Source organism: Poromitra crassiceps (assembly GCF_964638095.1).
Source record: "Poromitra crassiceps genome assembly, chromosome: 5".
Taxonomy (NCBI): Eukaryota; Metazoa; Chordata; class Actinopteri; order Beryciformes; family Melamphaidae; genus Poromitra; species Poromitra crassiceps.
Genome location: NC_139642.1, coordinates 33044861 through 33061611, shown reverse-complemented (window position 1 = coordinate 33061611; position 16751 = coordinate 33044861). Strand labels below are relative to the sequence as shown.

General features: G+C 44.1%; 1 protein-coding gene across 4 annotated transcripts in view; it reads left to right on the top strand.

Moving 5' to 3' along the window:
* kcnab1a (potassium voltage-gated channel subfamily A regulatory beta subunit 1a) overlaps positions 1 to 16751 on the top strand; it is a gene marked incomplete at both ends in the record, with an annotated part of 180623 nt that overhangs the window by 117811 nt on the left and 46061 nt on the right. For all 4 annotated transcript variants that reach the window (XM_083636932.1, XM_083636934.1, XM_083636931.1 and 1 more), the window contains one exon: positions 4930 to 4973. In XM_083636932.1, the coding sequence (XP_083493058.1) occupies positions 4930 to 4973 (44 nt within the window). The remainder of the gene's footprint in view (positions 1 to 4929; positions 4974 to 16751) is intronic.

Here is a 16751-nt window from a genome sequence, read left to right as displayed (position 1 = left end):
TTGTTTCTTTGCGAGCGAAGTGCATCCTGCCGGGAGGATTCTCTGTCTCCGCCAGCGCCAGAAGGGCTCTTGAGGCCTAAGTACTGGGGATGTAACTTATGGCACACTTTCTAATGAGGCGATACTCTTCATTTGACTTCATTCCACTATATGCCTTTTTCAAAATAACAGTCCAGCCATTAATTTCTCAATGCGGAGGCAAAATAACACAATTTAGTGCTTTATTTTTGGAGGGGGACATGCAGCTTTTAATATTGGAGGGAGCATGTCCCCCTGTCCCGCGTGCTTCCTACACCTATGGGTTGTGCTCAGGTTTTGGTACTCAGGTGTGTGAATTGACCTGGAAGCGTCTCTCCTCCCCTATGCTCTCTATGCTCTCTATGCTCTCTATGCTCTCTTCTCCTCCTGTAAAAGAAAAAGAAAAGAATGAGCAGCGGAGGTGATATAATAGGGGAAACACTGAGCCTTTGGCCTCAGGCACTCTTGATGGATTATTACGTATGGAGCCTGGGGGCTTGTGGCTCAGGGCACAATGCAAGTACAGGAAACATGATCTTTATTCCTCTGCATTCAGAGCATCCTGATGTGATAAGATTTGACACATTTATATATTTTTCAATGGGTTGTCTACATTTCTATGACATCAATTGTAATGTATTTATAATATATCTCAAGTTCCCTGTTTTATATTCCAAGGTGTACACAAGTCAGAAGGTGGCCTAGAGCAGAGAGTTCTATTTTTTTTAATTCAAGATCATGCTTATGCAGTTAAATAAAGCTAGCATGTTTATAAATAAAAATGATGATGTGCATCTTTACCCGCACAGATTTTTAAGATCCATTTCGGAGGTGTTTTTTCTTCATAAATCAGGTTCCGGAGCAGGTAGAAGTGCCGACATAGCAGCTTGTGAAGCTCTCCTCCATGAGGCGGGCTGTGCCACTTCTACTGCCCTACAAGCTCACCAACTAGAGCAGCGGCTTCAGCTTCACACCTGCTCAAACCTTACAAGTCTGGCTGTGTGTGTGTGTGTGTGTGTGTGTGTGTGAGTGAGTGAGTGAGTGAGTGAGTGAGTGAGTGAGTGTGTGTGTGTGTGTGTGTGTGTGTGTGTGTGCGCGTGTGTGTGTTTAGTTCTACACATTTGCTGCCTGCAGATCTGTAGTCTGACTGAGAGGGGAGACCACCAGGCCTTCTTAAACCATCAAAGGTCCAAATAATTTAGGATTGTATGGAGGATGTGTGTCCGTGTGTCCTCTGGCATCAGTTAGCCATCACTTCAGTGAACACTCTCGCAGGAAGCAGACATGACAGGAAAATACCCACTTGTCAAACTTGATTGTAATGATGGCAATCTAACCACAGCTTTCAAGTAGACAGAAAGGACAACCTGTTTCATTGTCATTTGAAAGTGGAATTATGCATTTGCCATGGCAACACTCAAGCAATTGTCTATGAGAGGGAAGAGCATTTTATATTTAACATGCTTCAACATGTCTGTATACTTCTTCCATTATCTGCAATGTCTCAGCCAGCACATTAGAAATTCTCAGTCTCTCTCTTTCTCTCTCATACACACACACACACACACACACACACACACACACACACACACACACACACACACACACACACACACACACACACACACACACACACACACACACACACACAGATTGACCGAAAATCAAATTGAATGATTTGTTGCATGTCACCTGTCGATGGCTCATGTCGCCCTGAGAGCCCTACATACTATACACACAATACATACAGTACACGGCACATGTGATGTGACACCAAACGTTTCCATTCAAACCAAATCTCATGTATTGTAGGCAGCCCTACAGTACTGTATGTGTTCATATATGTCTTTCTGCCAGTCACAGCAGGCTAAAACACCCATCTACCAAGCTATAATGACATGACAGCATGGCAGAACTCAGTGAGTGGACGTATTAATATTGAATTGCATCCGATTCAGCAGAATTGAGTTAAAAGGTATTGAGTGTCAAATAGGCTCGTAGTGTAACCCAATGCTTCTCCACATGGTGTTCAAGGGACCTCAGGGGATCGGGGGGGGGGGGGGGGGGGGGGGGTTGGGTTCCAGGTGGTTCTGCAGCAAAATGAGGATTAGTTCAATTTCACTACAATTTAATTGACTTGAAATTACCGTATCTCAATTTGAGAATGATTATGGCGGAGTGTCCACAGTAACGTTTCCTTTCCAAAATGCAGCAGTTTTCTCTCATCAAAAGCAACAGAAGTGGCTGCAAGGTGCACAAAAGGCAGCTACTCCTGAAAAGCGCTGCAGCTGTCTCCCCCCCCCCCTCCCCCGTCAGAGAGGAACCACTTCAACAATTCAAATGTTCAACTTTTCAGAAAAGCGCCGGGTGACGGGAACCACTTTGTCCCAGCTGACCAATTGCGATGCCGGAGAGACGCTGGTCGTTTCCCATAGCAACAACAAATAGCCTATCGTGAAAGTGCTGGTGGAGAAATAGTGACGTTATCATGATCGGCTTTTTATTTCTCCTCACCATGACTAGCACTCCAGGGAGCACTTTTTCCACACCGAGAAAAAGTCAACACTAAATCAGTAGAGGTGGGGGGAAAAATCGATTCACCTAAGTATCGCGATTTTTAATGTCACGATTTTTTGGATCGATCTTTTATTCCAGAATCGATAATCGCAAATAATTTTTTTTTTTTTTTTTTTTTTTGGGTGCTTGCAGTCAGGCCACTCACTGAACAGCAGGCCAGGCGCCGCCTACTGGTTTACTAGTGGTTTTATTACTTTATTAGTTAGTCTGAAGTAATAATTACACTTCAGGGTTAAAGTGGGTGCATCTCATTGTAAAATTGGACTTCAAACGGCCCAAATCTGGCTTCAAACGGCCCAAATTTCACGCGCGTTGGCCCATATCGGCCTGGCCTGCTTGGTATCTAATGCCCGGCCTGAATTATGATCCCAGTCCGCCCCTGTTTTTAACTATATCGCCCAGCCCTACTCATGATATATAATATACAGTCTCTAGTGTATGATTCAACTTTTCCCATGTTCTAATCTAGTGTAAAAAAGCAAACAAACTGAAAAAAGAAAAGAAAAAAATAAACAAAAATCGCAATAAATCGTAATATCGAATCGCAATAATCGTAGAATCGCAATACTTAAGAATCGCAATATAAATCGAATCGGCACCCAAGAATCGTGATAGTATCGAATCGGGAGATAAGTGAATCGCCACAGCCCTATAAATCAGCAACAATGTGTGCTGCTAATGACAAGGGTAATGAGGCCATTAGCAAGCCAATAAGTGGGCTTTGTATATCTCTCTCACTCACACACACACACACACACACACACACACAAACACACACACACACACACAGACACACACACAAATCCACATACAACTCCCTCCAGCAGTATCATCCTGGATGAGCGACTTCTCTTTGTCACAGTAATAGTCCTTGCTACCACATCTATTCACCTTATTCACCACGCCCACTTTTTCTGTCTTCCGCGTTCGACGCAATGTATTTGTTCTTCCGGTTCAGCGCTAGTTGGCGGCCATTTTCAAAATAAAACGTGAGTATGAATGAAGTTTGGCAACATTCAGAATTAAGCTACACTGCGGCCAACTTCAGTTATATCGTTATGTTCATAACGTTACTGCTGCGAGGAGCCGATGGCTGTACCCGGTCGACATTTAATGTTTGTTACAAAAGCACGTCGACAGTGTTTTCTCACTGCCAGTAGCCTAAATACAGTAGGGTTTGACAGATAGCTAGTCCGACCGGTGTCAGCACAGTCAGCGCTCCCGGTCCTCGCTGCTCGTTAAAGATTTCCAATAGGCGTTATTCTGATAAACTGGTCACATATATGTTACGTTCTCACCCGACAAATATTAAAAAAAATTAAACAGTTTTTTGCTTGAAAACAGCTTTTTGGCAAGTCTATGACTGCGGTAGGCGTACTCTACTTCCGTGTTTAAAACTGGAAAGACGATTACGAAATTACGTCATGCACAAGCGTCCTTGTATGGGCAAAGAATAAGGTGAATACAGAATTTAATTACTTTCTCACCAGTGCGCCCCCTCTCCCTAAAAGTGAACTTCAGTTTCCTAGCGGAGGATTCAGGGAGACAGAGGTGCTGTCAAGCTGTCGACTCATTATCTGAAGCAAGGCCAGATCCACCCCGTGTCAAAAAGATAAAAGACCTGTGTGACCGTTAAGCCCAATTTATGCTTCATCTCTCCACACTTTTGAAGCTTGAAGTCATATTTTGTTGTGCTCTGTGATTGGCTAGAGAGAGAGAGAGTTCTGTCAGTGTAAGGGTGTCTGACAGCCAGCCTGCCCTGGCAAGCAGATTCCTTGCCCGGTGAAAAGAGACAGGGCTCGGTGTGGGTGGAGTGGAGGTCTGGAGGAGCGGAGCATGTCTGTCAAAACCGATGGGGGGAGGTAACAGATAGAGGCTCCGTGGTTATGTTGTTGCATTTAAGATTCGGACAAGATGATTTGAACTCAGAGGAAGGCCAACATTTGACAGCAGTTATCAAACCATCCCTCCTGGGAGAGAGACGTTCCTGCAGGAGGGGGGTGGGAGGGGCCGGCTCGCTGTTACCATGGAGATGACTGAAACCTTAAGTTTTGACGAAGGATAAATTATATAAACGTTGTGCGACTATTTTCCATTTGTGTTGAGAGACACGTATCAAAAATGCTGAACGCCCGACCATAAATAAGGCTTTAGGCTCCTGGACGTCATGCTGGCTAGCTGTCAGCCTGCTTCATCTACTGTGGCTGACCCACTGCTACAAACAAACAAATGATGCTTCCTTCTTTCTGTGTGTTTTGAGACTACTTAATACTACTATGAGTATTGTGTGTGCGTGTGTCTGTCTGAACTGATTCCTTGTCTCTGTTTTTGCAGGAACCTTGGCAAATCAGGACTTCGAGTATCTTGTTTGGGACTGGGTGAGTAGACTCTACACTAGGGCTGCACGATATTGGAAAAAACTGACATTGCGATATTCCCCGCCCATGCGATATATATTGCGATATGAAAAAATACAGATTTTCACCAGATTAGCTCTATTTGAAAGAAAATAATATTTCTAGAATGATTGGGATGATTTTGTAGAGGAGTCCAGTCCATCTGATTTTGGAGGGGAAATTAGGTATTTTAATGTTTCTCAACCACTGGGCTGTGGCCTACTGCTAGGCCTCAGAGCGTCATCTATCAGGGTGCATACACATTTTGACCAATGGATTTCCATGACTTACATACATGAAAAAGTGAGTTATGACATTCTACTTTAAAATGTCACTAGCCTATACTTCACTTAGTGTAATGCAGCCTTTAAAACCAGGGAAAGACAACATGTATGCTGTATCACCATATTACCATCCAACATCTAAGACCATATAGTCTCAAATCACAATACAATATGGATATAAATTTGATATATTGCCCACCCCTAATATTGAGTGCCAGAATCTACCTCCCAATGATGCTATTTGCAGAAAAACATTAGATTTAATTGATTATAATCACTGCTTTCAACTTCTTTCGTTCTTCTAACGTTTCAATAAATCAACAATGAAACACCGCTGCCACTTCACACATGGTTACTTCACACACTTGGTCTGACCCCCCTCCAGAAACTACCAAGTGGTACGCTCCGCATTTGGGGAGTTCCGGTTTTTGAGCGCACGCAGGGCAGTACAGAGACGAGGATTCACATGCAGCCGACCGGTGACAAACAATTCATTCGTGAAAAGAAATAAATATATATTTAATTGCCAGCTATGTCTATTGTCTTTTTATTTTCACCGACATGTTTTGTGTAAATGAGTCGCTATGTATGATTACCTCTACCGTAACGTTACTGCTATCATCTGATGCATCATCAGACTGAGGGGGAGAGAGAGCTGCGCTGATACACGGACAACTTCTCAGTAATCACTTTAGCCTTCGTGTCATAAGTTGCGGTCTTGCTTTTTGGTGTTTCAAGAGTAAATATCTCCACTCCACGGACATGTTGAGTTACAGCAGCCAGCCTGCTGTATACTAGTGCGCTGCAAGCTGTGGACAAGTCCGCCTCGCAATCACATCGTTTACAGACAGGCTACTGTCAGCAACGCAACATAAGCAAAAACAATTAAATTTTGCTCTCTGTGCATGTTTGTTGTGTTGAAGCTAAGCATTAAATGAGTGAGTACAGTAGCGGGGCGTCTCTCTCCTTTGAGAGAGCCTGCATTTCACTCAGTAGGCTACCCCTAAAGTGAGAGTTTATCAAGCAACATGACGAGTTAATTTGCTTTTGACATCGCACACGTCCTGCGATGTGACTATCGCGCATGCGCACATCGCAATGTCGATGTGTAAACGATATATCGTGCAGCCCTACTCTACACTGTACTACACACTACCCACACAGCTTGAGCACACAATAGAAACAATATGGAATCAACAAACATGACAACAGAAAAAACAACTATTATGCTCATGGCCCCCTTCACACTCAGCAGACAGCTCTACTTGCCTGATGCAGCAGGTCTCCATTTCTCCAAACTGGTCTAGTGCATGTAGTACACTGACTGCATGCAGGTACCTCATACAACCCCACATCAAAAAATCGGAACTATCCCTTTAACACACATCTGCTGTCGGGACTGTCTGTCCCACAAACCTCTCTCCTGGGAGGATAGTAACTGATTACACTATAGTCCGATCTTTTAAGGTACTTAAGAGCAAGCTGGCTGGTGTGTGTGTGTGTGTGTGTGTGTGTGTGTGTGTGTGTGTGTGTGTGTGTGTGTGTGTGTGAGTGAGTGAGTGAGTGAGAGAGAGAGAAAGAGAGAGTGTGTGAGAGAGATAGTGGTTTAAAACTACTACTCGACACTGTGAATGCATCATAGTCAACTTCATCTGTGGTTTTAGGAATAAGAGAGAGATAGAGAGCTTGGAGCATTGTGCTCCTAAATCACCACTGACAACGTTCTCAGTGTCTCCATGTGCCCCGAGATGTTTGCTTTAGAGGTGGAACACTGAGATGGAGGTGAATGATGGGACTGTGTAGAGCCAAGGATGGATGTAGAGACTGGACTCTTTGCGCCCTTCTGATACATTCGTCCACATATTTGCAATAGATTAGACAGTGTGGTGACCTTCTAGTATAATTGCGGCCACAATCATTAATAGCGCGTCTCCCTTGGCTCACAGCCAGCTCCACGCACAGCCACACTATCAGCCCTTTATAGCCATTCATCAAAGTGCTCTCTTGGTGCAGTCACGTTCTGTCTATTACACCAAAGTAAAGATTAATGTCAAATCCAAGAATGCCAAGTGGATACTTCTGACCTTGTGGAGGAAGTTTTGCCCCACGATCTTCTCATTAGAGTAAGCACAAATATGCTTCCTCACAGTTTGACGTTGCCTGTGTTTTGCGTTGCATGCAAATCGTGAATATGCACAGCTGTTCATATTCCAATCCCTTTCAACTGTGTACCTTAGATTTAGACCAGTTTTTTCTCAAACTTTTTCACACCACGGACCCCCAATTGATAAGATTTTGTCCCAGGGTCCCCCATCTGATACCATTCATCATCATTGATCAAGTCACCATCCAATGCAATCCAATCTTTATCCGTGGACTGACCATCTCCTAAGAAATGCCAATGGTTTGACTCAACATTTTTGTCTTGGATATCTTTCACACACACAATACTGTTGCTTGGTACTTCTTACACACATATACTCTCTTCATACACGCAACTTTCCATTTCAAGTAAAAGGGTTTCTGGAGCTTTCCACTCTACCGCCGTACTTCCTCATTGGAGTATATCGCTCAGATCCTTGGGCAAGTAATCTATTAGCAGCTGCCATATTTTCATAAAGCTGTTTTCATTATCTTTTATTCTGGCACTGAGTCTCTCCATAGGAAGTAGTCTCAAGATTTCTCTGTACCACTGCTTTACAGATGGTTTTTTTTCTTGGATCTAATTTAATAGTATACATCTTCTTGCCAGGAAGAGAAGTTTGTTTAATAACTTAGATCTTTGCGGATCTAGCACCCCTGATTTGGGAGGGAGCCCCAACAAAAACTGCCCTGGATCTAAGCAAATATCACATTCTAGAATTTAACTCAACTTCTTTGTTATGCACAACCAGAATCTGGCTATTTTCTGCCATTCCCAAAGATAATGTATATAAGTTCCATCCGCCACTTTACATTTGGTACAAAGGCTCTGCTCGGGTCAATTTTATTCAGGAATTGAGGTTTTCTATGTTGTCTGTGTAATATTCGATATTGCATCTCCTTGAATCTATTACAGAAAACCAGACAATGACAGGCTCTAATAGATTCCCCCCAGCTCTCTTTGTCGTATTCAATTTGAAGATCCTTTTCCAATCTTTCTGTCACTTCATCTATATTCTGATCATTATCGTTTAGGAAGTCATCATAAAAATACCAGATCAAGCCTTTGTTCAATGTACAGTGGATAATAACTTCCTCCATATGCCCAAGAAGGGTCTTATCCTGGGATAAATTAGCATCCATATTAATAAAATGTCGAGCCTGGAAATAAGCAAATAAGTCTGTTTTTGGGACTCCGAATGTAATCCAGTTTGGTAATTTAATACATAGCCATCAATATACACTATTAAGGAATTACCTGTCAGTCAAATACAAAGAGAACCAGTCTAGGGTGATTTGTAGAATACCAACCCACTGTGTCAATCTGCCCACATTGGCACTCATCAGGATATAGTTTACAACCTTGAACCTTATACAACCAAAAGGCTGTTTCAGTGCTGAACTGCTGAAGAAAACCAGACTTTTTTATTTCCATATTTTCCATAACGTCTAGTAATTTGATTGACACAAGCTTTCCCATCACTTTTGAAATTAAGGGTAATCTGATCCTTTTTTGTTTTGTTTTTTGAAATAGCTTTGACCCCATGAACCTGACCTGCTGGTTTTAATTGATCTACTGAACTTTGGAGAGCTTAGATTTTAAGATTTTATTTGGTTATTTTGTCATATGAGTTTGCTTTACTCCAGTTTATACATTGTTGTATACACCATTGTAGTGGTGTTTGTCAGGAGTCATGTCAGCCCTCATGTCGATTCCATGGCCAGGTTGAAAAAGAGGTTCTACATGACTAACCTGATAGAAAAAAAGGCACCAGGAAGTTAAACCAAAAGGATATTCTATCTCGTATCAAAAAAGTTTTATTACAGCCAAAAGAGCCTTTTTAATGCCATGAGGGCTTTGGTTTTCAGAGTGTAAAGTGTCTGGCTCCCAGGCTGCTCAGGTGCTTTTCAGAGTGTAGAGTGTCTGGCTCCCAGGCTGCTCTGTGCGTTCCTCCCCAGGTGCTTCACTGCAGCAGACTGAGAAGTCACTTTCTAATTGCTAAGTGGCCAAGCTGCCTGGAGACGAGACGGTCAGCCTCATGCCAGCTGCCTGCCACATGCTGTGCCCAGGGCAGACAGGACACTGGCTGGGAGACGAGGACAGAGAGGGACAGAGGGCAAAGAGGATGACGATATATGGCATATATATGCACGCCCCCCCCCCCCCCCCCCCGGAGAAACACTCTCTCCCCACCACGGTTCATTTACATAATGGTATCATCATCAAACCGTGGATTGAAAGCATTTTTGTACTGAAATTTATTGTTTCTTGTGGTTAAGAATTCCCTCAGCCCATTTCACGCTCAATGCGACTAATTCGAAAATGTACCCAGATCTTTAGGCTCATGTAAAAGTTTTAATTGGTTAGAAACATTAGAGTAAAACAGTCCTACGAGTAATGGGTGGCTAAGAAAAGTCGTATTTAAAGTGAAACTTTAAATGAAAATGTGCCCAGACAGCTTGCTGCATCACTGCTGTATAGCTCCAAACCCAAGGTTGATTTGTAAAGTTTCATATTGCTCACTCGCTCTCTTTTCATGAAGGGTAAAGTGGCCTAGAAACCAGTAATTGGAGAGATAGCATTTTTGTTGTGGAATGGCCTAGAACTGGCTAACTAACAAGCAGTTAGATCAAACCTTGACACAAGTGGAAGCATATTCCAGTTAGGAACTGGAAGGTGACTGGTACAGTACATTTTGTGCGTATAATCTTACATTTGTTCTTGAAATAATGTCTATTTTCTTCTAAGAATTGCAGTGCCACTGCAGGATTCTCATCGATCTCATGGATCCTCTCATTCTAATGTTCTTTGTGTTGAGTTTATTTGATGTGCAGTAACGCGCGAGAGAGGCTGTGCAGTATGCAGGCAAATTAATTGACATTCCACACACACCATCGTTATCCCAGGGACAGAGAGAGGGGGGGGGGGGGGGGGCAGAGGCAGGGGTGCTGAGATGATAGCAGGAGGAATGAGGAGCTAGGGAAAGAGGGCAATGAATAGCAATGGAGGAGCAGACATACAGTATTGACTGCCATGTTGTCATTTATACCTTCTCCACTGTGTCTCCACCCATCACTCACTCTCACTCTGGAGCCCCTTCTCCCTGTCATCATGTCTTCACCTAAACCTACCTGCTGTTTCCCTCGCCCTGTCAAGGGGTGGAAGGAGTGGAGGGATGGAACCAAGGAACCTGTTAAGAAGGAAAAAACATCGCTCACTTTTGCTTTTGGAACGGACTTTAGGGCCAGTTCTACTGAAGTGAATGGGGCGGGCAGGTTAAGATTGCAAACACACTGGATCTGAAAGCGCCGGCCGTGCGTAAATTCAGCTCAAGCAGGAGCCTGGCCGTTCACACTAGAAGCGCTGTATTTTGTACAGAAAAAAAAAACAGATCAGACGCCTTAAAGTCCCTGGAAACCAAAATCCACAAAAACGTTCTAACTATGTTATTTAGGGTCTTATGTTAGTAATTGTCTGCCTCCGAAATTATTATACATTACTTTCAACCCAAAGCCTTAAAATCGACACTTTTCTACAAGATTCTACAAGATACTTCCTCATTGAAGAGAGCAGTGCGCGAGGTGCTGAAATGCAGGCGCTTATGACGTCATAAGCTCTATATAACCTTTGTACACGTGCGCAATCTGCCCTCCTTTTGTCCGTTCTTTGCCCCCAGTGACAGCGCTCCCTCAGTGTCCGTCTGCCTCCCACTCTGTGCCGAGCGCTATGCTATGCCTCTCTCAGAGAGAGAGAGAGAGAGAGAGAGAGAGAGAGAGAGAGAGAGAGAGAGAGCACAGAGAGACACACAGCCTGGTGACGCGAGGTTACTCACACATACACACACGCTGTGCAGTCGCAGCAAGAGTCCCTCTCCGAGCAACGCACACACACACACGGTGTGTGTGTGTCGATCTCTCTTTCTCTCTTTCTCCGTTTCCCTCCCCCCCTCTGTCTCGCGCTCTCTCTCTCGGAGGCTGCTGCAGATGGGACACGCCCACACATTCCGCGGGAGAAAATACACTCTAAAAAATAATTCATTCTCATTACTTTTGCCAGACTGTCAAACCTAAATTTATATACTTTGCGACGTTCATCATCGTTCAAATTTGGCTGGTGGCTTATTAACATAGGCTCCTGTGATGTGATGAACTCAAAATGCTAAATAATAATAAAATATTTCTGGTTTCCAGGGACTTTAACCATCACTGCAGGCCGCCCGTGGTCTAATCTGTTAACAAGGGCGCCAAAAGGAAACTGCCTGCGCTTCCAGACACTTTGCCTCGCTTCAGCGTCTGGTGTGTTTGCACCGTAAGTCCCATTATAAGCCGTCATATCTGTGTCGTTTCACCTTTGATTGAAAAATGCTTCCACCAGATTAAAGAAAACACATGACATAATATGTCGGACTCGGACCTGACCACGTTTGGTCATATATCATGTTGTAGTTAGCTAATCTAGCTATCTTGGACCAAACAGGGGCTTGAGTTGAGCTATATGCAGCTGCTGGAGTGGACAGAGCCATGATCTATGTTTGGAGACCAATAATAAGGAAAACTAATGCACACATTTAGATTCCAAGAACTCAGTCAACATCACGTGTTGTGTTTTCTTTAATCTGGTGGAAGCATTTTATAATCTGAGATGAAACGACACAGATATGATGGGTTATTTATTGTTGGACTTACCCTGTCTGCTCCATTCACTTCAGAACTGTCCCCAAAGTCTGGCCCCAATGCAACATTTGAACGCTGTGATGTGAGTGATGTCTCTTCCTTCTTAATAGGTTTCTTGAATGGAACAAGGAAAAATCACATTTCCCTGTCATTCTTTCTCTCCGTCTCATCCCCCCCATCAGCCCGCCACCCCCTCTTCCTTTGCTTTCTCCATCCTTCTCTCTCTGTCCCCATGTGTAATTGTTTTTCCTTGGCACAGCTGCTGGCATGGACAGCTTGTTATTGGGTTAAAGGCGATTGGATAGAGGTTAGCTCTGTGCTGGGGCAAGATCAGAAGGGCTTTGACACATAGATATATACACACAGACACACACACGCACGCACGCACACATGCACGCACAAACTTCTTCCCATAGGGTTGCATGTCAGAGTTGTTTTTGTTGTCTGGCATTTGAAGTATGATCAGGGTTGTGTATGCATCCTCTTCTCATCTCTCCTAAGGCAGCCTTGGCCTGCATATCTGTTCTATTGTTACTTATGGCTCTTTCATACACAGATCGCGCAAAAATTGCCGTTTAGGAGTCCCGTAAAGCCAGCCGCCTCGCCACAGAAATTGCTTTCACACAGAGCCAAGCAGCACGGCCACATTACCGTGCTGCTGTATACTTTCAGGTGAAATCCCCTGATCCCGGATTGAAAGGCGAGCGGAGGGATTTCCTGCTCCTCCTAGCCCAAATGAATATTTTCATAGGTTAGTGTAGCCTAGGCTACTGTATGATGAACGAATTCATTCAACAAGACTTCCCTCCTAGTCCACTGAGCAGGGAGGATAGGTGCACTCGCATGGTGGGCGGGCAGATCGATATGGTGTCCTACTAAAATTGGAACGATACACGACTGCCCGCATATCAAACAGCTGCAGTCTGCATAACGTTCGTCGGGGGAATAACCTCAGACCAACTCGCCACAGACAGCTATAGCCCTCTGAAGCTTATTATTATATCCGTTAATTGTAGCCTACCTACTAATGTCAACATCGTTTGAGCATAAAGCCTAACCGCACGGAGCATTCCTCCTGGCGTCCCTGCAGTCATGATTGTATAGGCTACTTTTTTTACTTTCACTCCTGCACTTTCTTTATACATGAGGTGATTTCCCCTGTAATTTTTTTTATGAATGAGCAGACCATTCGCACCTTTTCCGGCTCGCTGCGACGACCTTTCAAGTGGAGGCGGGTTGCCAGGTAACCCGGCGCTGTTACTACCTCCCGTCGCGGGACAAAAGGCGTAAAACAATTGTCCGCCAAAGCGCGTTCACGACTTTCACATCGAAGGCGCTAATCCTATTTTCCGTGCATTTTTCGGCTTTCAAGGCCGGTGTGAAAGAGCCTTTAGAAACCACACACACACGCACGCACGCACGCACGCACACACACCCACACACCCACACACACACACACACACACACACACACACACACCATAATATGTTTGTTGTTCATTCATCTGACCACAAAGGGTACTCTCTACTTCATTAAAATACACATCAATCCAGAGCGAGTATACATTAGCCTTGAAAAGTAAGTTTTCATTTCCCTGAGCATCCTCCATATTGAGACACATTTCCACAATATACCCTGAAAATGCACTATATTATCTAGCATGAAATGGAATTAGTACCTGTATACGAGAGCCAATTCAATATCAAGTACTGTAAATCCATTCCATTCACAGATTTAGGGGGCACCATTTAATTGATTTCACATACTGTACAGTACAACTGAAAATTACAGTGTAAAAACATTTTCTGTAACCTGTCAATCATGTCAAAACCTTTTGCGAATAAATTGAAAATTATTTCCTGAACCCCCCCTTCCCGATTTCCCCCGCATTTTCTTCCCAATTGTACTTGGCCAATTTCCACCCTGCTGCCCTGGTCACTGCTCCACCCTGTGCCGATCTAATTGAAAATTATCCCCCCCCCCCCATTTTCAAAACAATGCACAAACAAGACAAGCGAACACGCTCAGACACAAGAAAAGAAAAGAAAACATACAAATATTATTGACATTCAATATTACGTGATTACCAGCTGCATAAAGTGCTTGTAGGAGATATTATTCCTGAGACTTCACACAAGGGGTCCATGAGAAAAAAGCCAGGCGAGTCACCCGTCACCCCTAACTTCATCAAGATAGGCTAGAAACGGGTGCCAAATGATTGAGAAGTTTTTAATTGAATTGGTCCTCAGAAACCTAAGCCCTTGTTCACACAGGTCGCCGAACGTAAGCAGAACTGAAGCTTGAAGCGGGCACAAGCTGAACGTACGCCTTACCGTTAACACAAGAAGCCTTCTCTTTTCCTCTCAGCGCCTACTCTCGCGCCTTGAACCCGCCCATAACTCCTATTGACTTCATGCCTCACGACTTCACGGCTTCAGCGTCATGCTTGGAAATTCTGCGTCAATCCTGAGTGATCGCTTCGGCGTGGCGTGAGCGTGGCTTCGGCACGGCGTCAGCGTGGCACGCGCGCGGGTGGTGTGAACGGCTTCGCCTGTTAACAAGGACGCCTAAATGAAACTTGTGAGTACAGCGTAGGTACAGCTTCAGTTGAGCATTGCTTCGGCGTCCTGTGTGAACAGGGGCTAAGTCTCTCCATCCGTATAACAGAGGTCATGTCCGTCAACCACAGCTGGAAAGAAGGTGAGGAGGATGACTTCCATTCCTTCAGAATCAGTTTTTTGGCAACAGTTGTCCCCTGTGTTAGAGACTGTTGCACAGCTGTAGGGAAGTTCAGAGAGGACTCTGCCGAAGATGGCAAGTTCTGCCTCCGACTGGAGGGCTATTTTGTAGGCCATAGAGAACCAATCAAATATTTTGGTCCAGAATCCCGTTAGTGAAGGGCATAACCAGAAGGCATGAGATAGTGTGCCCTCTGACATTTGTGCCCTCTGACACTTGACACCTGTCACACAGTGGTGAGATAGAAGGAAAGAACTTGTGTAACTTATGCTTGGAATAATGAAGAAGATGAGCAACTTTAAATTGAATAAGCTGATGTCTGCTATTAACTGAGCAGAGTTGTACCACAGACAGACTCCTTCCCCATATAATGTCAGATAAATCAATGCCAAGTTCCCCCTCCCATGCTTCTCTAATCCTCTGAGTAGAGGCTGTGGTGCGGTTGTCAAACAGACAAATCTAGAGATAAGATGCTTGGAGTGAGTGGGGCTCAGCAGGACATCATAAAAAACCATGTTCATTTGGGAGCGCTTCAAAGGTAGGAATCTTGGAGCGAACATAATTTCTGACTCGCAGATTTCTGAACCAGTGCATGCATGGCAGGCAACTCAAATTTCCTCTTCAGCAGATCAAAGGATGTAAAATGACCATCTATGTATAGGTCTCTGATGGAAACCAGCCCCTTCTGAAAATTAATTGATTGAATCCCAACACAGGCATGCTGAGAGTGAGAGCATATCATTTGAAAGGATGATAAATGAATGGGCTGATGAATTCATTATGTACCATCTGCATACTTTATGACCTGTCCCGCTGAGTGTCCAGCACAGGCAATTTACTGCTGTAGTGAATAGATAATCAACATTTTATTCACTAAATGCAGCTAAAACGTTGACTGCAGGGGAATTTTACACAATATGCACTCTGCTTTCAACAATACTAATTGGTTGGGGGGGGGGGGGGGGGGGGGTGCAGAGTGGCATGTACAGTATGTGCGTGTGTGCGCACACTTTTTAATTGGCTGACAGGCAGCACAAAAACAATGTAGAATGTAGATTGGCTGATCTGTGGTGTAATCTGAACCATCAGCATGTCTGTGTTGAACATTTTGCCATCATCTCTTCTTGTCCTCCTCTCTCTATAACCACACAGATGCTGCTGTCAAATGAGTGCCAATGCTTTTTAGTTGTTTCCTGAATACTTTGCTGCACTGATGCTGCGCTGTTGCTGCATTGTAAAAAGGCCTTGTTTAGAAACTCCTGCTATGTGGAAAAGGCACAGAGAGAATGGACCTCCTCATGGCTGTCACTTCAGTGCAGGAGAGAGAGACGCAGTGAGAAGAACTGCAGCTCTATCCTTATACATCTATCTTCCTTTCTTTCTAATTACCCCCCCCCCCCTTCACTTTCATCTCATTCTTTCAAATGAGTACTTTTACTTCCTTTAAAACACACTGAAGGGCATTACTGTACATGTACTCACAGAGCCCAGGGCTTCAAACATGGCTGACAACCTTAGTCATGTGTCCACTTCTCTCTCTCTCTCCCTTTCTTCTCCTCTCACTCTCCACCCTCTTTAGCCTCTGAGTGAAGCAGGAATGCACATATACAATCATCTGAAAAACCCTCACCTTGATGAATCCTACCCCCTCAGCAACTGACAGAATTGTCTCCAAACGTGTCACATCATCGGATGTAGAGTTATATTCTGTACTGCAGTTATCGCTGAGAGGTTGTTGTTTCAAAAGGCAATTGCTTTTGTAAAACAAGCTGTGGTTGGTTGATTCATGATGGGCACAGAAGGAGACTGGAGACCAGACAGAAACAGATAATAATGGACAAGGGAGCATCGTTTTGACGAAGACATCAATACAGTTTGAAGAGGCAGTACAGCAGAATAGCCAGGCTGCAGAGCTGAAAGT